The 21,913-nt window shown below is 40.2% G+C and overlaps 1 protein-coding gene across 1 annotated transcript in view; it reads left to right on the top strand.

The window, feature by feature from the left end:
- Window positions 1-34: 34 nt before the first annotated feature.
- WDR26 (WD repeat domain 26) overlaps window positions 35-21,913 on the top strand; it is a gene marked incomplete at its 5' end in the record, with an annotated part of 33,440 nt that continues 11,561 nt past the window's right edge. Inside the window, 9 exons of the mRNA XM_067292916.1 lie at window positions 35-969; window positions 2,182-2,281; window positions 2,406-2,462; window positions 9,091-9,227; window positions 10,087-10,184; window positions 11,007-11,163; window positions 15,856-15,994; window positions 20,217-20,357; window positions 21,656-21,775. Of these exons, the coding sequence (XP_067149017.1) occupies window positions 35-969; window positions 2,182-2,281; window positions 2,406-2,462; window positions 9,091-9,227; window positions 10,087-10,184; window positions 11,007-11,163; window positions 15,856-15,994; window positions 20,217-20,357; window positions 21,656-21,775 (1,884 nt within the window). The remainder of the gene's footprint in view (window positions 970-2,181; window positions 2,282-2,405; window positions 2,463-9,090; window positions 9,228-10,086; window positions 10,185-11,006; window positions 11,164-15,855; window positions 15,995-20,216; window positions 20,358-21,655; window positions 21,776-21,913) is intronic.

Raw genomic sequence — 21,913 nt, 5'->3', positions numbered from 1 at the left:
GCCTCCCCCTGCCGCCGCCCGCCCCCCGCCGCGGGCGGCGGAAGTGAGCGTAGGGGGCAGTATAGGAATTTCCTGTGACGTCCCGGCCCGGACTCCATTAGGCTGCAGCTGGGCTGAGAGGAGACAACCCCGGCGGGCAGCGAGCGGAGCGGGCCGGGCGCCTGGGGCTGCCGGGCGGGGGCTCAGGGCAGCGGCGGCCGCCATCGCCAGCGGGAGCCCGGCGCGGGCGGCGGCGGCGCTGCCTCCGGCACCCCCGGGGGGCACAGGGCCCCGCTCCTCCGCCCCTCGCCCCGCCGCCCCCCGCCTCCCCTCCTCGCCCCCCCGGCTTCCCACCACGGCCGCTCTCGGCGAGGAAACTCTGGCCTCCGCTTCCTCCTCCTCCGACTCGGACACCGGCGGAGCCTCCCCGCCCCCGCGGAAGAAAGCCCGGGCCTCCCCGGCGGCGGCGGCGGAGGGAGCAGGAGAGCCCGGGGCTTCCGCGGGCAGAGCAGGCCTCACCTCGTCCCAGTCCCCCTCGCTCCCCGCCGGCCTCGGGCTCGGGCTCGGGCTCGCGCCCGCCGCCGCCCCGCTCCGCGGCAGCAGCAGCAGCGGCGGCAGCAGCAGCGGCGGCAGCAGCAGCAGCAGCAGCGGCGGCAGCGCCATGCAGGCCAACGGGGCGGGAGGGGGCCAGCAGCCGCCGCCGCCGGGCCCGGAGCTGGGCTGCCTGGGCGCCCAGAACGGCGAGGCCTCGGCGGGCGCGGCCGCCGCCGACCAGCTGGCCCACGCCAACGGGCTGCTGCCCGCCGCCGCCGCCGGCCCCGCCGCCCTCAGCGTCAACAACGGCGTGCCGGCCGCCGGCGGGCCCGGCCCGGCCGCCGCCGAGCTGGGCGGCGGCGGCGGCAGCGCCCTCAAGAAGAAGAAGCGGCTCTCGCAGTCCGACGAGGACGTGATCCGGCTCATCGGGCAGCACCTCCACGGCCTCGGCCTCAAGTAAGTGCCGGCGGCGGGAGGCCGCGGGGCCGGGGCCGCCGGTGGCTCCCGGGGGGGGGGGGCGGCCCGGCCCGGCCCGGCCCGGCGGAGCCGTGCGGAGGCCGCGGAGCCGGCGGCGTTGCCGGGCCCGGGCAGCCCCCGGACCGGACCGGGTCGGGTCGGGGCTGCCGCCGGCGGCTCAGCACCCGCGTGTCCGTGGGGGAGAAGGCGGCTGGGAAACAGCGTGGGGGCCGCTTTGCGGGTGAGCGCCGAGATTTCGCATGTCAGCTCGGAAGAACCTAACAAAAACCTAAACGTAGGCTGTTTTAAAAAAAATGCCTCCCTGTGAACGGTGCGGCTCTCTGCCGACTTGTTCTGGACGTATGTTTTTGATAACAATCTTTTCTGTAGACTAGATACAAGTGTGTTGGCCCTTTCTTAAAATCAGACTGGGAAAATAATCTTATAACGAAGAGGGGGAAAGTGTAAAGAACTTACTTAAAAATCTGACTTTATGAGTAAAGCCAATGCATCATAATTTTGGAAGGAGCCTACAGAAGTCCTACAAAGTCTTCATGTAGCTACCGCAAACAAAGTCTTCACAACAGTGTGGAATGGGTCAATTATAAAGAACTTGAGACATAAAATAAATCGCCCCTTACACAAGAGGCAAGTTTACAGCAGCAGACAACTCGTGACTGTTCATAGACGACACCACAGTAAATAGGCTATTTTTAGTGTAAAAGGGGGAGGGATACAGGTTTGTGAGTTTGCTTATTGTATTTTAAGGAGCCAGTCCTTTAATACGCAACGAAGAAGAAAGTTAGGCCTGCTGCAGATATATTTCATGAGCAAGTTGCAATAGCCCTTTATGGTGCTTCCCTTTGGGGAGGGGGTGTGGGGGGGATCGTTTCCAGTAGTTAATAGGTTTATAGTCTGTATCTTCCTTCATGGAGCCTGTCTTCTATCCAGGGATGCCTGGATTTGTGGGGGCTGGTAAGTCACATACTTTAGCAAAGCTTTCAAACTCATCAACAACTTGCTTTAGACATAGACAGTTGTTTACATGTCTCAGGCAATTGAGATAATCTTTCAAACAAGCTTCTGAATCTGGTCATAGTATTCTTACTTTGTTAGGGTTACTTTTAAGTATGGTAAACTGTTATCATAGGAGGTGGTATATTTGTGAGGGTAAAACTGGTCGGGTTTTTTTACACTGTATCTCTCCTGCAGCCAGACTGTTGATCTTCTCATGCAAGAGTCAGGATGTCGTTTAGAACATCCTTCTGCTACCAAATTCCGCAATCATGTCATGGAAGGAGAATGGGATAAGGTAACGTAGGGCTTATAGGACTGTATTAGCTGCTGTTTAAATTTATAGTATCTGTGAGAGAATTCACAATCCACTCTCCTTATATACTCTTTTTTTTTTCTCCCCCTTATGCCAATTTCTGCAGGCTGAGAACGACCTGAATGAACTTAAGGCCTTAGTGCATTCTCCGCATGCAATTGTGGTAAGAGGCACACTTCGACTATTTCAGAGCTCTGTAGTTGGACTAATTGTAGTAATGTAATCTTGCGCTTTGGAGTTAGTCATCCATAGTTCTTGGTTTCTTTTTTGTTTGTTCCAAGCAATTCATGTGCTGTTTCAAAAGCCATACTAATTTTACTTTTTTATTCTTTTTTTAGAAAGTGAGGTAGGAAGCCCAAAGGTATTAAGACTAATATTGGGTGCACTAAATGAAAAAAATTTCTTGAAACATTCTTAACTGACAAAATGTAAATCCTGTAACAGTCCTAAAATAGGTCAGTTTCCGTAGAAACTGCCTATTTTGAATGCTAATTTCAAATTTAAAATACTTCTACAAGATTTCTGTGTTTATTGGGGTTAGGCTCTCTTGAGGGAACAAAAGTTTGGAAATAAAATGCACTAATACTAATGGGTAGTTGGCAGTGCAATAGTATGTTATAAGAATATAGTGGCTGCTATAGAATATGAACAATACTGTTGCTTTTCCAGATGGCTTCTAGAGAGCAAATGTAATGGTATTGCTGTTTGGGTTTTTATTTAGGTATTTTTCTCTCTGGCTGTCTTTTTTCAAATAGGAATCTAGAAACAAACGTTTGTAGATCCTGTGACTTGACAATTATAATGTGTTTTGTTATGAGTTCAGTTATTTCGGAAAAGCGTGCTGACATACAACACACAGTGTCTCTTGGTTTGCTTTTTCAATCTCAAGATCAAAATAATTACTTATCTCTCTTCTTCAAACGGCTTGTTTTATTGTATTTAAATGTTTATTCTAATGAAATGAAGTTAGAACAACTATGGCCACTTAAGAAGAGAAAAGTAGCAATGCTTTTTGAAGTGTCTGTGACTGTAAACAATGAAGAATCAGCTGATGGCTGCTTAGCTCTACTTCTAGCTGATTCATTTGTTGTCAAGACAATTTCCTGTCTGGTGGGGGAGGGAGAGAAAGAGAGAGAACAGGAAGTGAAGTAGGAAAAACAGATGTTTAACAAAACATCAGAGAGTACTTGAGAGAAGTTTACATTCTGTTCTGTTAAGAAGTGTTAAGCTTTGACCGGATTAATTAAGACTAGTATTTCAGTTTCTCCTGTCTCAAAGATTTGATAAGTGTAAGATCTGCTGTCCAAATAGATTGGAATATTGCATGGAACTTTCAATACTTTATGAAGCTCGAAAATACAAAAGCATTGTGTGTGTGTAAGGACATAGTCATTTGAGGCAAACTTTCTCATGTTTCCAGCTTTTGAAGTTACTCAGTTTCTTCATAGTATTCAAATCTTTTTTTTTTTTCTTGCCCTAGAGTTGGGAGGGTTTATCTAACTACATATCAATGCTGTACTTTTCAGAAGAACTTCATTTGGAAAAAAGGGGACATCTTCCTTTTGTAAATCTGGAGGGCTCTGCAAGCATGTTCCTTTCCTTAAACATTGGTGTTTAACTGCTTGACAAAAACTTGGTGCAATACAAATGCTTTTTTCAGACTGAGCTTCACCTGAACTAAGTATTTACTGATTCTTTTTCAAAGTTGTCCTCCTGTATTAAAACTTCATCTCAGTTAGACCAGATAATTTTATTTAATGTCTTAAATGTATTTGTTAGTAAGGAAATACTGATTTTTTTTCAAAGTTAGGTGGAGCTTGCTCGCTCTCATGTGCACATGCTCTCTTCTTCCTACCCCAGCTTCTTTGAACATAGTTGAGATTATAGATGGGTATTTAGTATAATCAGCAACTGGAAAACTAATAAAAGACCATTCCAGGTAAGGAGGAATGCTTTATGCTCTGTAGATAATCCAGAGTACAGCACAGTCAGACCTCATGAAAAGGTGACAAATGTCTTGATTAGAGAAAGTCTAAACAAGATGATGTTGCAGGTAATGCTTTAAAAACAGAAAAGGAAATTTTGGATTTCTTGACTCCTAACCTGCTACTCATACTGTATGGCTAGATGTCTGAAAAATGTGTGCATACAAGAAGAATGGGTACCTAAAAGTTTAGATGACACAGAGTATTTAACAAAGTAGGGTGTGTGTGGCTTTTTTTTAATATGTATATAGCTATAATGACCTGGTCAAAATAATCAGGATATACAGCTGCTTTTGAAACTTCTAGTCAATTAAGGGGATTTGTACCTATTTTGAAAGTTCTGCCTCTGTTTTAATTTCCTTGTTTCTGCAAAGTGCTGCAAGTTCTACAGAGGAACACAGTAAAGGTGAAATGGCTGATCTCAATCTGTAAACTTCTGATGAATTTTGCAAAGCTGCATGTGGATGTGTTGTGGAGGGGAGAAGACAGTCTGCTTTTTCTGTTTGTGTCTGCACAACTGGGTCCTATTTATTAGCAATATAGTGTGTGATAAGTCATGTTTACTTATCTAGTTTATAAGGTACAGCTGTCTTGAGACAAGCTGTTAGAAAAGTTTAGAGTTGGGTCAAGCATGATAACTATAATTTTTCCTTGGGTAACACTTACAAAATGCCAGCTCTGAGCCAGCCCAAATTCTGCTTTGTTTAGGGCTGCCCAAGCATATTATGGCATCTATCTTGGGTAACTAGTTGAAGCTGGGAAGTAATCTGAGTGTTATACCTCTGTAGTCAGCTAGAATATACTTTCTAATTGTCCTTTCTTTTTTATTTTCATTTACTTAAATGGCTTTCCCCAAATACTGGAACTGTACAGCCCACAGCAGGCAACACAATGTGAAAAAGACCTAAGTCTTGTGTGAGTGAAGTGCTCCACCTGCCTGTATGGTGTACCTTTTTGCTACCAGCGTTAAAGGCAGCGTCCATATTGGAATGGATCGCTTTTTAAGTGACATAATTAGGTGTGACTGAAGCCTTGCTGATTTCTGTAGGCAGAAAATATTCTGGCCTTTACATATTAAATACAAGTTCTGGATTTTCTTAGAAGCTCTTTTATCGGTGTTGTTGTTTTACAATATTACCAAATAAAATAATGGAAACTGGGGTCTTAGTGCTGGAGGCCTATGAATGGGTAGATACCTTGTTGAGTATCTGTGTTGAAACATCAGCTGATAAATTCATCATGGTTTTTTTGGTTACCTTTCTCATTTCAAAGAGGAGTTGCTTCAGCAGTGTTTGCTTATTTATTTTGAATTCTTGACTCTTAGTACAATAATAAAACTGTTGTGGAATTTATTTTTGACCTGCATATCTTAACAACAACAACAAGAAGCCTAATCCTAAAATTAGGCCTTGTGTGCCTTAGTCTTTATACTCCTGAAGACTTGCTGCTGTAACCAGTGATCAGAATGGCCCATTTTCTTGGCTGTGGTAGGGTACACGTCCTATTATTTTCACAGTTGTAAGTATTGTTGAGGCTTTCAGCTTCAACTGCTTAGTGCTGGTGAATCATGGTGTGAGCAAAATTTTCTAGATCTTGCGATTCTACAAGGGACTAGGGACTTTTCTACCAACAATTAGGATGATAAAGGAGCAAAGTACTAAACCCCTAATTTAGTAATCTAAGGCTGTAGTTTGGAGAAAGCATAATACTAGCAATACATACATTTTAAAAGGAAAAAAAAAATTCTGTAATTATATTAAGTCTGTTTTAGTTTTGCCCCAGGGTCATCACAGAGGCCCAGCTTTGAACTTGATTAAAGGTTTCTGGAAACAAGTAACATACTTTATCCTCATCTTCTCTATAGCATTGAAAGACAGGATTAGGTAGTAGTAACTGAACGAAAACAGTCAGACTGCCGTGATGAAGCTGCTGCGTGGGACTCTTCCATGGGTTCTGTAGGTTGAAGAATCTTTGCTGTGAGCTAAGTGACTGTGGTATCTTGGTTTAAGATTGTTCAGCATCTGTATTTGTGGTTACACTGCATCTGCCTAGTCTTATACTCTTCTTGTTCTGTTCTACTTAGATGGTGGGTTTTATGCTTTTAGTCTGTAATTGTCAATATTGTAAACAGTTTTTTTTCTTCCATGAAGAAGTTGTTTGGTTAGGAGAGATGTACTTCTTTAAACGGTCTTGTCTACCCTGAGAAGGTGGTATTGGAATTAATTAGCAGTACTGTCAGTATGGGCTATAAAAGTAGTTGAGAGAAAATGAAGACAAAATTCAGTTTGTCAGGGAAATCTTTGTTGGATAAGAAGCAATGGTTGCACAAAAATGTTTTCTGGGTGGTGGGAGGGAGTGAATGTCCTGACATCAAAAATGACTTGACACGCAAAGTCAATGGAGTCTGACTTCTGCCTTAAGGAGTCTGTATTTGTGCTGTTAACTGAGTGTGCTGGCTGTAGGACAAGTTTTTGGAACATTTATCAAAATAGCTCAGAGGATGTTTCCCTATGAACATTTTACTTAGTGTAGTCCCTGCATTTTTGTTACAAATGAGTTAGAATAAAAGATTAGTAGTTTGAAATTATAATTCTCCAAGTGTTTCATGCTATGTTGTTCTGGAGGCTTTTGTCTTCCTGCTATGCCAAAGTCATGCATGGTGTTGATGATATTCTTGGTAAATACACTTTCTCACTCAAAACTGAAATTATACCTCTTTGGATGACTTGGCAAGAGCATACTGCGTGGTAGGGTGTGTGTTTTTATGCTTCCATGGGATTGTTGGGTTTGGCAGTACAAAAGCTCTACTGTGGGGGTTTAGTTTTCTTTTTGCTTTCTTTCCCCTAAAGAAATTAATTCAACATGCCATATTCTAAAAGTAGGGACAGAGAAAGAATAGTTAAATACAGAGGTTATCGCATCTGAGGGAAAGCCAACATGAATTTAATAAATATTACATGCTGTGACTGGGGGGGAAGAGTTGGAGGAAGCATAGTTCTTGTTGAGGACTAGAAATATTGGATTATTTTTGGATGTTGGTGATCATCAATATCAGGTGACCAAAATGAGTGAAAAATGGTATGTGACTACAAACTGAGTACCTCCATGCATCCTTCTGAGCATGGGCACAGTTAGAGGAAGCACTTATCCCTCCTGCTGCTTGTATATAAGCAAACCAAGTGTGGGGTCTGCTGGCTTAGTGCATGGAAGCAACTGCTGAGGCTTTAGATAATTGGGTAAAAGTAATTAAACATTAGCCTTTGGGATTTTTTCTTTTCACTCTCTTTATGTTGGAACACCAAAACATGATGTCTCACCTTGAAAAATTGTACAGTGGTGGTCTGTTTTCATATTTCCAATATGAAACTTCATTTCTAATAGTTCCAAATACAAATAAAATAAGCTGGATAGGGAATGTAGTACAAGTTTGCCTAGCGTGTACAGGACAACAGAAATGTTTGAATATAAATCACCTTCACTATGTAATCTTTCATGCTTCAGAAAGCTGTGTGGTAAGTTAATAACTATGTATATGGAAACTGTATTAAATATGGCTTCTTTTGAAGAACTGAACATCTCCAGAAGTTAAAAATGCTTTATTTTCTAACTGTGGGATTTTACATATAGTAAACCTTGAAAAACTTCTGTATAAGCTTTAATAGGGCAGGACTGTATTAAACTTCTCAATTATGCCTTTACTTAAGAGGGCTAGCAGTGTGCTCAAAACTAACGAGTAAACATTGACCAAATATGAGCATGAAAATAGTGAGGTGCTTGAGATCTGGTGAAGCAAGGGAAACTGGTGATTGAACTGGTGTTGTATGCTTTAGAAAAGCAAATCTGATTTGCTACACTTAATTTTCGTTTTGTTTCTTACTGATATGTTCAAGAATGTGCATTTTTCTTCTTAACCTGGTGAGTCTTGTGGGCCAGGCATATCTTCTCCTTCTGAAAACCACTAGCAGTAATGAAGATGTGCAAACACAGAATAGCTGGTTTCATCTAGAAACAACCAAAGTGTCTTTGTAATAAATTGCTACAATCAGAAATTCCTGGGAGTCCAGGATTTTAAATGTAGTAAACGAATGCCTTTTTATCCACAGACATTAGTTGGTAGAATAGTGGGCTTCATTTAACCCCAAAACTTACAAGACAAAAGGAAAAGCATGAAGTAAGAGTGAATGTTTCTGAGGAATGAAGAAAAGTGAAGCAAGCCTTAAATATAGGAAGTTATATTATTTCTGTACTCCTGAAAAATGGTAAAACACCTGAGGAAAACAACTTAACTCGGAACTACAAAACAAGACCTCAGGCAGCATCAATTTGTTATTGCCATATGTTATGCAGCTATGCAAACAACTGATGTCAGCTCCTATATAAGCAGTATGAGAACTTGTTGAGTTGGCCCGTTGTGTTCTGTGCTGTCATGCAGTGCTAAATATGCGATTAGTTGCTTTTGGTTTTTTTGTTTAATGAGCATGAGACTGGGAGTCTAATCTAACTCAAGTTTGAAGAATGGTGGCTGCGAAGGGTGTAGGTGTGAAATTGAGAGAAGTTGAAGGAGGGGCATCTGAGGAATGAGGTAGGAAGATATTTGGAGCCCCATAAGGCAGGAAAAAATTCTTGGATAACTTAATTGCTGCAATGTTGTTGAAAACCCAGCAAAAAGAAATTAATGAAACATAACATATAGCTGTATTTCTGAAGGGCATAGTAGAATGGTTTCTACTGTTCTGTTTAGGCTCAAACGTTTTCTGAAACTTCAGTCAACCTTTTTCCCCTGACTGCTGCTTTCTGTCATGTCAGAGGATGAAGTTTTTGCTGCTGCAGCAGAAGTACCTGGAATACCTGGAGGATGGCAAGGTCCTGGAGGCGCTTCAAGTTCTACGCTGTGAACTGACACCACTGAAATATAATACAGAACGCATTCATGTCCTCAGTGGGTAAGTGTTTGGGCTTTGAGAGCTATTTCTGTGGAATTTTCTAAGGAATTCTATAGCTTGGGAGAAATATGACCTGGCTGGTATTTTCTAGTATTTAAAATACTGAAACATAGCCTTTGGGAGTAAGTGTAAATAAAATGGTGTCATCACGAAGACAAGGCATTTTCTCCCATCTCTGGGCCTGGCTGTAATCTTGTTGAAATCAACGGAAGAACTCCAGTGAAGAGGCAGGCTTTCTCTACCTGCCCTTTTTTTTTTTTTTTTTAATGGCTTTTTTTTCCAGCAACTTTACTGACATTTTAAAAACTCAAACTTTCTTAAAGCTATTATCCTGTTGATTAATGTGCTGTAGTGAAATATGCTATCTAAAATAGTGAGTAAAGAAAAACATTCAGCAGACAATGTTCTGTTTTAGATGAATGAAAATAACTTGTTTATGATTTACTTTTGTAGTACTGGAACCCAAATTAATACATACACATGTATGGTCATCTGTTTTTGAAAAGTATTAGCATGTCCTCTTATAACTGAATAAGTATACTTAAGTAGGTAAATATAATTTGTTCTGTTCTTTGGTTTCATCTTCCCTAAAATCTGTGTGTGGTGTGTGTGTGTGGGGGGGGTTGTTGGCAATTTGTAGACATCTGTTCCAAAAAAGATGCATGGCTGTGTGGAATAGTTCCCTGCTTTTGTTCCTATTAGTCTCTCTAAGTCAGTTAATTTCAAAATATTTTGAACTGGAAACAAGAGTGTTATGATATATATCATGCTTAAAATTGGAAAGAATCATTTTAGAAAGACTTGGACTGTTAGTGTGTGTGCTCTCTCCCTTTTTTTCTTTCTCTTTTTCTTTTAACAGGTATCTGATGTGTAGCCATGCAGAAGACTTGCGTGCAAAAGCAGAGTGGGAAGGGAAAGGAACAGCTTCCAGATCTAAGCTTTTGGACAAACTCCAGAGTAAGAAGTTCTAGTGTTTAGAACTTATTCCCATCTTTGTAAATCCAGTACGTCATACATAATTGCATATCCCAGGGAACTGACTTTAATTGCATTTGCCTGTTGGTGTTTCTGTAGTTCTTGGTTAGTGAGGATGGGTGTAGGTGCCTTTAGCACTTTGGTCTTCCGCATCTTAATGTTGTCTCTGGTCTGTTTGTAACAGCAGCTCTTGCTTCTTAGCTCTGTTGTATACAGAAGTAGTATAACCTGGTGATTAAACGTGTAGGGTTTTTTTCTTCCTTTTTATGGCAGCTATGCTGCATATGTCAAAACTAAGTGTCCTATAACCACCCCGATACTAGTACTAGTTGATACAGGTCTAAGACTGTACTACGGTTTATGGTTTCTCCTCTTGGTTCCTTGTGGCTGGTGTAATATCATGGATTTTACAGCTCTTATGCAGAGTATTCTGTATTTTGGTAGTATTGCTGTTAATTGAGAATCCCTCAAATGAACATGACTGATATTGTTGTGTTTCATAGTTTTATAGACTTTTCTTAAATGTGGTTTTGATTGAGTTCATATAAATGATGCTTGTTGTCCTGGCCAACAAGCTATAACTACAAACATTCTGTGTACAGCTCTGCTTTCCAAAAGTTCATTCTTCTGGTTTCAGATGTGTAACTATAAACTTCACAAGCTATGTGCACTCTTTTTCCTGTAACATTTAAGTTTTAATTACTGAAGTCTCTTCCAAAAACGCTCGGATTAAAGTATGCTCTTACTTGTAACTTGGTTTTGATTTTTCTTTTTCTTTTTTTTTTTTTAATAACTTTTCTAAAGCATACCTACCCCCATCAGTGATGCTTCCTCCAAGGCGTTTACAGAATCTGCTACGTCAGGCTGTAGAGCTACAACGGGATCGGTGCCTATACCATAACACCAAACTAGATAATAATCTAGATTCTGTCTCGCTGCTTATAGACCATGTTTGTAGTAGGTAAGAAACCCTTACTATTTTTAAGATGGACAGCATATCTCTTTGTCTTTTTAAAATCTAATTGCACCTAGTGTTTAAAGGGACACGAATACTGTTCTGGTTGGGTTTAGTGGGGGCTGACTGGGAAAAGCCAGTGCTTATTAAACAACTGGGGGAGGGAAAAGGAGTAGAGAATATGTGTGTAGAAGACTTTGATAAGTGGTTGTGGGATAACAGGGTCAGACTGAGGCTTTAAAATTTTAATCAGGTGCATATGAATAGAATATATTGCCATGCTAAGCCTTAAACACTTGTTGCTTATAACTTTGGGCAGCTAGTCTGTTTGTTTATCACTACCTGATTGCTGTGTTATAACTGGAGAATCACTAGTATGTTACTTATCCAGACTGTCTTCAAGCTCAGTAGGTTGTAGAAAGCCTACTAAAGCCTACTTCATGATGTCATCTTTCTTCTTCAGTACTTAATAGCAATGCGTTTTTAGATGCAAACTAAAAAGGAAATGTGCTGCATGTTTCTGCTCTGTTCTATCTAGTATATATAATATGACTGATATAAAGCATTATTTTCTCAAATTTGTAAGGTAGAGGCACTGAACATTTTTACGTATGTGTTAGTTCTTAAGACTATTCGAATTTTTTTTAACAAGAAACCAGTGCTGCTTCTGAACCTTAAAAACACCATACTTGGTAGAGATCAGGCAGGAAGATTGTTACAAATGGCTGACTTGAGTGGTTTTCTTCAGCCAGTGGAAACTCAGTTGAGGACCTAAAACCTCAGTGTAGCTTTTGTGGAAAACTGCTGTGCATGATGTAATCAGAGAATGAAGGCTATAAGCTGTAGGACAGTAAGACACCTAGAAAATAGGGGCAGATATGATACTCTTACGTGCTTTTTAGTGTAGCAAGTTAACACTTACTTGGTCTTGCAGGGGAGCCTTTTTCGTGTGAAGGTTAGCTAATCTGAGGAAATTAACTACTCCAACTCCTGTCTGATAAACTTGCTTTTAGAGACTTTCTGAACTCCAGCTGCTTTCACTTCTATTCTCAGGTTACTTGGAATCTGATTTTAAAGACAGACTTCCACAGTACTTCACTGTAGCCATCTTTAAGTTTTTAAAATTAGTGTCTTTGGCACTTTACGTACTTGAGTAACTTCTTAGGCTATTGTCTAGCTTGCAGTTTTGTTGCATCTGATTCACGTTATTGCAGCAGTTTCTTGTGTGTGTGTGGCCATATGAATGACTTTCCAATTTTAAGAGCTATTGGAGATGACAAGATATAGGAATTGTGGCTTCCCTACTTCAGAAATGAGTCTTAAAATTAGTCTAATTGCAAGTAGTGATTTAATTTTAGTCTTTCTGCAAGTACATAAATAACATTTGATGTTCTGTAGCTGGTTTGTGATTAATCAAACCCCAAAGAGCATTCAAACCAACTGTGAAAAACATGTTTTACTGAAGACAAACCAGATGGTCAGAACTGGATATAAAAGATACTGTATGCAACAAATCTGGACTTGAATTTCACCCATCTGAATCTACTTGCTGACATAAAAGTTTGGCCAAGATGTTTTTCAGCTAATATGGTGCTCCCTAGGCTAGTGCATTTGGTATGTATATGTACATACTCATGGCTATAATTCCCCCCCCCCAAAAAAAAAAAACCCAACAAAAAAAGCCAAAACCAAAAAACTTCAAAACAACGGCTTCCATTCTGTCCTCAACTCAACCTATTGTCCCTACCTATTGCAGGGGGCTGAGATCAGTATGTGGTGCGCTGTACATGCTGCAATGCTTGGGCATAATGAGGTGAGTTAAAGACAGTGGAAGCCAAATTTTGATTAAACTGACAGAAGTAACAGTAGTCTAATAGTTTTGACAATTTAAGTTCTGTAATGCTTAAACGATAGAACGCTGACAACTTTCACGTTTTTGAGTTGGGACTAATCTGTATTGAACTTCTGGCAATACTTTTGCTCAAGCATGCTTGAATTGCACTAATGGGTAAAACATTGAACTAAAACCTAATCGCTTGGTAAGGGTGGGAGGTAGGAGGGAGCAACTGCTGACAGTGAAGGTGAGGCTTTTTCCACCTTATTTTGTCTGAGATTGTGATAACAGAGAATAGATGAGGGCGATTACTTAATTTTTTATTTTGTTTGCCTTGAGAGCTTTAAGGCTAGTCTTTTTTTGCAGACTTCCACCCTTTCTTTCACATAAATGTGCTTTAGTCTGTGTTTAGAAACAGACATTGAAGCCCAAGAAAGAGGTGAATGCTGCTGCTGTCTAGGTACTGGACTAATATAGTATTTTTGAAAAAGAACTGTTATAAAAGTTGAGGGTTAAATCTTTCATTGTATGTACCAGGATTAGTGAAGTAGCTGTTTAAGATTAAATTTAGAATTTTGAACTTCTGTAAATACATTAACAGATGACTTTTAGAAACTTTATATCAGCATGTGAACAGCATGATTTAAGTTCATTGTGCTGAATGAAACAATCTGTAATGCAACACTTAAAATGTAAAACCTCTTTGAGCCACAGTAATACCTAATTATCTAAAATGGAAACTGTTAAACTACTATATTCAGCTTCTTGCTTTGAAACTGCTGCTAATTTATTCTGTGGAAGGTTTACTTAATATAAGCTTCACTCTCTGTAAGGTCAGACTTACTGGATTATATGCTTCATGAGTTAAGTGAACAGAACTTTTTGAGAGAGCTCTGATCTAACTGGATTGGGATGTGCCTGAAGCAACTATATCAGCTATGCCCGTTACCTTTTTAGGGATGTGAAGACCACCTTACTGTGAAAACTGTACTGCGGCATTATACTGCTGCTTTTCTAGGTCCTTAAAACTTGGGTGCTTTTTTTTTAAGCTTTAAAATGCAAGAGTTGCTGCATTTTTTTTTTTTCCTTCAATAAAATATGCTGAAAAGGCTTCCCTTGGCACTGTATGGCCCCTGTACTCTGCATGACTTAGGGATAAAGACTCTTTCACCTTATAGAAGCAATTGCAGCTATGAAGAAAAACATTAACTTACTGGAATATGGCTAAATAATAATGAAATGTTCTTCCTATGGGAGCACAGATTTGTTTGAAGGTTTGCCTACCTCACTCTAGGCCCCAAGAAAATATGGTCTCTATCATGGGTGCAGCTTAGCTTGGGCTCAGTGTCATCACAGTGGCAACTAGACAGCTCTCGGTCAGCTTCAAGCGGGAGCAGAACAGGCTTGTGTCTCTGTATAAGAGAAAGCGGACATACCCAAGGAAGCCGAGTGCAGATGTGGGTATGTGTGCTTTGCTTATCCTCCTCTGTCGTAAGGCAGGGTGTGAGGTATGGGGTGGTTGTGTAGTGTTGTCTCAATGCTCTTTAAGCGTGGAACTAGTAAGTGTCTTCTAGTACAAGACAATGTAATGAGAGGACATAGTCAATGTATTAAGCAGAACTTTTTCTGGTAGGAAGCGGTTTTCTTGGTTCTGTAAACCTGGTACAGCCGAACTTTGTTTTAAAATGAAGTTAAATGAAGGGGTGTGTGTGTTTTTTTGCTGTTTGGGTTTTTTTGTTTGTTTTTTGCCAATTTACCTCCAGTGTTAAGTACAACTGAACACCGATGTAGTGTTTCACTGTTACAGTAGTACCTTAGTACCTCTGTGTCCCATTGCAGGCTTGTTCTGCCCTGCTGTGCTGGGCACCATAGAAACTTGGCATAAGACCAACCCCCTCCAGGATCCCTACTGTTTAGGAAAAAATGTGAACAGTTAGGCAGTGCCTTTTAGTGTGTCTGAACAATAAACCTGTAGTAACTGCAGTACTGCTTATAAAAGCAGTCGTCTGTTCTAAAAGCCTGCGCTTGTTTTAGATTAGCTTTCAAATTCTTGTGCAACGGGCAACCTGTAAATAAAATAAAACTTCTCTCCAGTTTTTACCTGAACTTATTGTTTTGACTGTTAGCTTTTTCTTGCTGTGTAGATGAAAGATTAAATATTAGCTACAGGGAAATGTTTGACTCTTCTCTTTCAATAGTTTAATGTATCATATAATATTTAGTTTGATAAGCATTTAATGTTTTACAAAATACTGTGGATTTTGTGAGGGGGAAAACAGTTCTGGTTGAAAGCTCATAATGGTGTCTAGTTATGCTTAGGTGCTGTATGTGGTGCTCTGCAAAGAGGCACAAAATGAAGGCAAAAATCCCTAACTTATTACAAGATCACAATCAAGAAAAAGAAATAAGAGTATTCAACTCTTATGTAAGAATCATTTCTACAGATCTGGCAAAACATAGCTAAGTTAGATGCTTGCAGTAGTTTTACATGTAATGCTCTGAATATTTCCTGCAGGACTCAATGAGGTTGGGGCTGCAGTACTTTCTGTACATCACAGAAGTAGATAGGAATAAGCTGTTACTGTCCTAAGAAGGTCAATTTTATTCCAGCCTACATGAAAGCATAATGAATTATGTGAGAATTATATCAGAGTAGCTCTAAGCTCTTACAATTGGCAGCCTGACCTTTTTACCGCATAAGAAACTTCATCCTGTACTTATTTGAAGCAGCTGTTAATTCAGCATTTTTCTAAACTGGTTTCACATCTAAATACTTTTTTTTTAATCTAGTTATTTATCTAGCAGTAAAAATTAGGTCTTGCTGCTTTCTTAAGCTGTTTAATACATCCTTTTCTTTTCCTCAGGAAACAGTTCCCGTGCTACACACAGCAGATCCTTACAGAGCACTGTAATGAGGTGTGGTTCTGTAAATTCTCCAATGATGGCACTAAACTAGCAACAGGATCGAAGGACACAACTGTTATTATATGGCAGGTTGATCCAGTAAGTGTGCAACATATGTTAAAATGTGCATGACTTGTCTTTCCCTCCCTACTCTCTCTCATTAGGATGGCCTGTTTTTTATTTTGTAGGACAGTCTAATACTTACTGTAGCCCAGTGGTTAGGGTATTTCTCTAGGTTGTGAAAGATGGAAGATCAGTCTGGTGCAAGTTAGCCTAAGGAAGACAATTGAAAACCAGATGCCTGAATGTAAGAGGAGTTCTAGTGCCTGAACTGTTGGCTGCTTTGAGGCAGGAGTTTCCTGTGCCTCCAGCCAGCACGGCTGGGTAGAGCCTGCTGGAGCCCTCCAGGGGAGCTTCATGGCTTGAAGGCCTTGAGGAGGAAGCACTGCGTGAGAGTGGAGGGAGGAGTGTGGCAGTGAGCAGAAATGGCCCTTTATTCCTTAATGCTTTCTTCTGAATCACTATTTAATAAGAATGCTTCTGATGTATATACATGACTAACCTTTTTCACGTTTTTTTTTTCCTATCCTGTTACTACTAATATACTTGGGTTTAAATGCTTTAGTCCTTTTCACCAGTTGTCGCATTAGGAGTAATAAAATGGTGTGTGCTAAACTAAAACTGCATCAGTCTACCACTTCATGCTAGTTGCCATTGTATGATTTGCCTTGGCTTGAGGTGAAGATTTAAGCACCTGTCAGAATCTACTGACGCATCAAAGTATATCCAGTCGTTTTCTTACAGACTGCATTTCTAATTTTTGATACTAACATTGGCACTGTTCCTCTTATATGAAATATAAATCTTGTTGTAGCTGTAGGATATCTTTCCTACCTGTATATATTACTATGTAAATAAAAAGTTTAAGCAGTGAATCTAAGACTGTTTTAATTGACTCTGCTAGAAATGGGGTGAAAGTATGTCCATGTTCCATAACAACTGAAAACAGCTAATAAACCTGAGCATGTGCACACAATTTCTGAAGTTGTCAATGCTTATAAAACATTATCAGAAATAAAACTCTTAGTTCTTAACTACACATCTACAAGCTAGTGTGATACATGGGAGATGAAAGGTGTTTGCAGTCTCATAATGATCTTTTTTTTTTTAAGAATTTGAGAGCTGAAGCTGATCCTTTTCTCCTGCTACAGGTTAGGAAGCTATATAATTTGAGTCCCTTTGCTATTAAGAAAGATGGAAGAACTTAAAACCCACTTCCATGTGCATAGTTGTTATATAGCTCTTGAAAACAAGCAGCAAGTGCTATGGATTCCTCAGGCATGGTGCTGTTGTGGTTTATTTGCTGCTGGAGCTAGTGTGTTCTGGGCCGAGAGATGAACAGCAGCATTATCTGACTCTTGTAGTTTATTTAGGAAATGATCTGCCTTTTTTTAATAAACTGAGAACTTATAAATGAATTAGGATCAAATATTTTTGCTGTGCTTCCTGAGCTGGCTTGTCACTTGATAGCAGAGGCACACCTTTCTTTATATTTGTTTTTTAATACCCGGCATCTCAATTAGATGTTAGATAACAATTCACTATAAGACTTTCTAGTTAATCAATCTGAAACATTCACAAAATATCTATTTTTGTTTATCTAATGCTTTTGGCCATGGACTGCTAAAGGAACAAAATCTCTAATAAGTAGTTGGTAGGAAAGCCATGGAGAGTGTTTTATTTTCTGTTTTTGAATATCTTCAGATAAAACTTAACCCTTTCAAGGAGGTAGCCTTATAAATGACATTAGGCCACATAAGTTGTTTATTTTCACACTTGCCAGAACATATTTTTCTTACTTCCTGTAGCAGTTGTTGACAATATCTTTTGAACCATAAATTTTACCAAATTTTCAAGGCTTTAGATTTTTAAGATTATTCTAATTTGTATATATAAGCTATAGGGAAACATCCTTCAAACTCTGCCTGGGCTGGTAATGGGCAGGATGGTTCTAGATGAATGGTGTTTTCTTTCCACACTCCATAATACTTCATGTATGAGAATTCATTTCTTCCTTTCTTTCTCTCATCCCTCCCTGTGTGTAACGACCTTATTTTCATGTGTTATTTTCTTCCTGATTCTTTATTTTATACTGTGTCTTTTCTTAACACCCAACTAGATGTCTGCTGGGTTGTCTCTAACCTATGCTTCTGTTTTCATTTTCTTTTGCTCATTTCATGGTTCTCGTGCAGATTCAGCAGCATTAAATAATATCTTGACTGAACTAGGTTTGTATGTGGAGTGTGTTATTTGAGCACTAGTAACTCTAGAGCCCAAAGGGTAGGTACAGTACACTCATCCCCTTGTCTGTCATGCATCCTCTGTGAGAGCACTCTCCTTTAACTTGTTCCTTCCAGGAACCTTTCTTTCTTGCTGCACTTTCTAAGAGCTTTGGACAGTTCTTTTTGGCTTCTTGGCCAAGGAGATAAACTACTGCAGATCTAGGTTGATTCCTGAATAGTTGGTCTAGCTTCTTCTACATGTCAAAAACTGGAAAGCTGTATGTAAGAGAGAGAAGTTCTGAGATTTCTTTTGGTGGAGTCTGGGAAGTAAATTGACTGGGGCTTTTCTTTTTTTTCTTTTTTTTTTTTTCCTTCCCCCGAAATACATTAACTGCTGTTTTTAATGAGGGCAAACATGGCATTGCAGTTATTCTGTATCTGGAGAAAAGTGTGAGAGCAGCTTGAGAGAGGACTTTCATGGCTGTTGCTACCCTTGGAAGAGTAATATCTTATGCATCTTGCTCCTCATGAGTCTCAGATGAGGTGTGGGAGAAGTGACAGGTTCCTTCAATTAATCCTGACCTGAAGAGAAATGCAGCAGTCACAGGCAAGCTCCAGGATGTGAGATGATGTCAGATATGATTTCACTTCTGTGCAGACCTATTCAGCTAGAGACAGGTGGCAGTGTCTAATGCAGACCAGGAAGAATGTGTAGAATGGAAAGAGCAGCCTTGAAGAGGTCCATTCACTTGTCCATTTTTCTCTGTGCGTTGAAGATTGTTTGAAGATTCTTCTGAGGAATCTAATTTCTCTGGCCAGCAGAACCATCAAAGCTGCAGGCTGAGAGTCACCAAGTCCTTCAGCTGATTCCCCTGAAATGGTCCTTTGTGTCACTCTGCTTCTCTGTTGACAACGTTCTTTCTCTTTAGAATCCCAAGCTAGGAGGAGCTCTGCTGGTTAATGCTAAAACAAAACAAAAAAAGGATTACTTGAGAAATCAAGCTAGATCTGCAAATCAATCAGGCTGTTTTGGAAAGCAGGCGATACAACTCCTCTCCCCTGCAAAGAAAAAAGAAAAAAAATCTACTTGCCCTTTTCCAAGAGGTTTCACAAAAATTGTGAAGAGTTTAGCAGGCTCTGTTCTATTTTCTGTATATGCATGCTGTTGTTGAAAGTGTCAGTGCTGATACTGAACTGAAGTGTGTTCTGTACTTGGAAAGCTGGTATATGGTTGTTCTGCGAGGGCTAGCTGGCACTACTTATTTTGATGACAAGCTGCTTGAAAGACAAGTTCCTTAGACAAGGCATCAGTAGAATAGTTGTGGAACAAAGATGGTAACGAGATACTCTGTGTGAACAAAGTATGCTTGCATCTCTTCATCCGCTAAATCTAGCAGAAGAGATGGACAGCTTGCTGTAGGCAGCACTTCTGAAATATTAAGAGCTTGAGCTGTGTTCTTATTTTTCCATAAAACCTCTTGCTTGACCAGCACACATAAGATGCCCTCAGTTTATAAAAACACAGCAGTTGGAGGCTTTTCCTTCTCAGCATTCATGAAGGTTTTAGATACTAGCTCTGCTACTTAACCATAGCAGGTTTCTAGAATGTCTGTGCTGTACTTCTAAGGAAGTAACTTCATTCTGTAAACTATGGATAATTGTACTTTTCTGCTCCAGCAAATGTAGACATTTGTTCTAGCGTGCATGATTCCTATAGTATCAAATGTTATGTGACATACAAACTGTGTGCCCAACAACATTTTGCGAGTTCCAAGTTCAGAATTACGGAAGATTAGAACAGAATACTTAGTATTTTTGCTTTGCATGCTTTGCTTTCTTTTTATGGCTCTACGCGGTAAACTAGCAACTACTTTTTGAGTAAGAACGAACTCATGTGACTTCTTTAAAAAACAAACAAAAAAATCAGGTGCCAAGTTGCACAGTGCATGTTTCCTGTGCCGTACTTGGACATACTGTGCATGTGAAATCTTGTAGGAGTTCATCTGCATTGTCTTAACAGAATCCCTCTCTTGTTTCAGGATACTCATCAGCTAAAACTGCTTAAGACGTTAGAAGGTCATGCGTATGGGGTCTCTTACATTGCTTGGAGTCCAGATGACAACTATCTTGTTGCCTGTGGCCCAGATGATTGTTCTGAACTTTGGCTCTGGAATGTACAAGTAAGTGGTGCCCAAGAGTAAAAATAAAACTTCATGGTCAGCCTGCTGATTTTGTTCAAATACTTAAATATGTAACCATAGAGGAAGTCACTTCAGAAAGCTTGCTGTACAAAGGTGTGAATGTAAAGAAGACTGATCTTTCTTTCTCCCTTTTTTGAAAAATGAAAGCAAACTACAACAGCCTACAAATTCTGTACCCATAAGATTAGTGTATCTGGTTACTGATCATTTTTAAGAGGTGAATTAAATCCATGGGGCCTTAGAGAGCTACTGAAGACAATAACGGAGGAAACTAAAGAAAAACAAAGGGTGGAAGTATTATCTAAAGGGGAGCTAAGCTATTTTTCACCTTGTGTAACCCTCCCAATAATATTAGAGAAGAGTCTACAGAGGCTTAAATTCACAATTTCAGAATTTTTTTCCATCAAACACTACAGAATTTGGCCATTTCCTCCATGAATTTGAAAACCCTATTTTGCTGTTGATTATTATGGGCAGCTGAGTTGGTATAAAGGCTTCCCCTGCCTCTGTTGCTGGCTCTATAGTCTCTCTTGTGCTGTCTTGGACTCTGAAATAATTTAGTTTCCTAAAACAAAATTGTTTCTCTTTTTCACCCTTTGAATACTTTTCTGCTGTTTTAATTAATTAAATTGGCTCAATGAAGAGCACCAGAGCTGGCACAAGGGAGAGGAAATAAGCACTTACTGTTTTGGCGGTGGTAAGCCGTTTATTGGGTCTCTATGTCTGGTGGAGCAGTAGCATTATAATTTAGGGATGAAAGCTAAATTTTGGCATGGAGAGCTTCAGCTCAGGAAGGAAAATGTTCTAAAGACTCTGGTACTCCCCCTTTTTACTAAAATCTGTTTTTCTCACCTCCGTAGTTCTTTTGGTCTCCTCCTGCCTCCTCATTTTTCGTATTTTTCTCATCTCTTATTGCTCATCTCTTGCATTTTCCTCCAACTTCTTTTAATTCCTCTTTTTTAATCATTTTCTTTGAGTTTTCTGACACACCTGCTATGTACTTCATCTCTCCTGATTTGAGGCACACGCACACAAAAAAAAAAAAATCCCTAAATCAAATCTGAGGTCGCTGGAGGTGACCTTTCTATTGAGCGTTTCAACAGTATTCATAGATTCATGTTTCAATAGTATTCATAGATTCATGTTTCTTTTTAGTTCTAGTTAATGTGAAATGTATGTACCTCCAAACGCTATGCGTGTCAGGAACTCATCCATGCCTTTGGGGAGAAGGTTCTGCTGGATGGTATAAGGCCACGCTGTCTTTGTTTATTTTGCAGACTGGGGAGCTGAGGACAAAGATGAGCCAATCTCATGAAGACAGTTTAACAAGTGTGGCCTGGAATCCTGATGGGAAACGCTTTGTAACAGGGGGTCAGCGTGGACAATTCTATCAGTGTGTAAGTACTCTGCATCTGTCCCATTGAAAACAAAGCTAGAAGTGAAAGTTTTGTCACAGTCAAATCTGAGGCTCATATTTTTCAAGGCTTTCTCTCTCTCTCTTTGTGTCTGTGCATGCACGTGCTAAAAATTAAGTT

The sequence above is a fragment of the Apteryx mantelli genome, chromosome 3 (assembly GCF_036417845.1).
Source record: "Apteryx mantelli isolate bAptMan1 chromosome 3, bAptMan1.hap1, whole genome shotgun sequence".
Taxonomy (NCBI): Eukaryota; Metazoa; Chordata; class Aves; order Apterygiformes; family Apterygidae; genus Apteryx; species Apteryx mantelli.
Note: the sequence above shows the minus strand (reverse complement) of the source record. Positions and strands in the feature narration are given on the sequence as shown.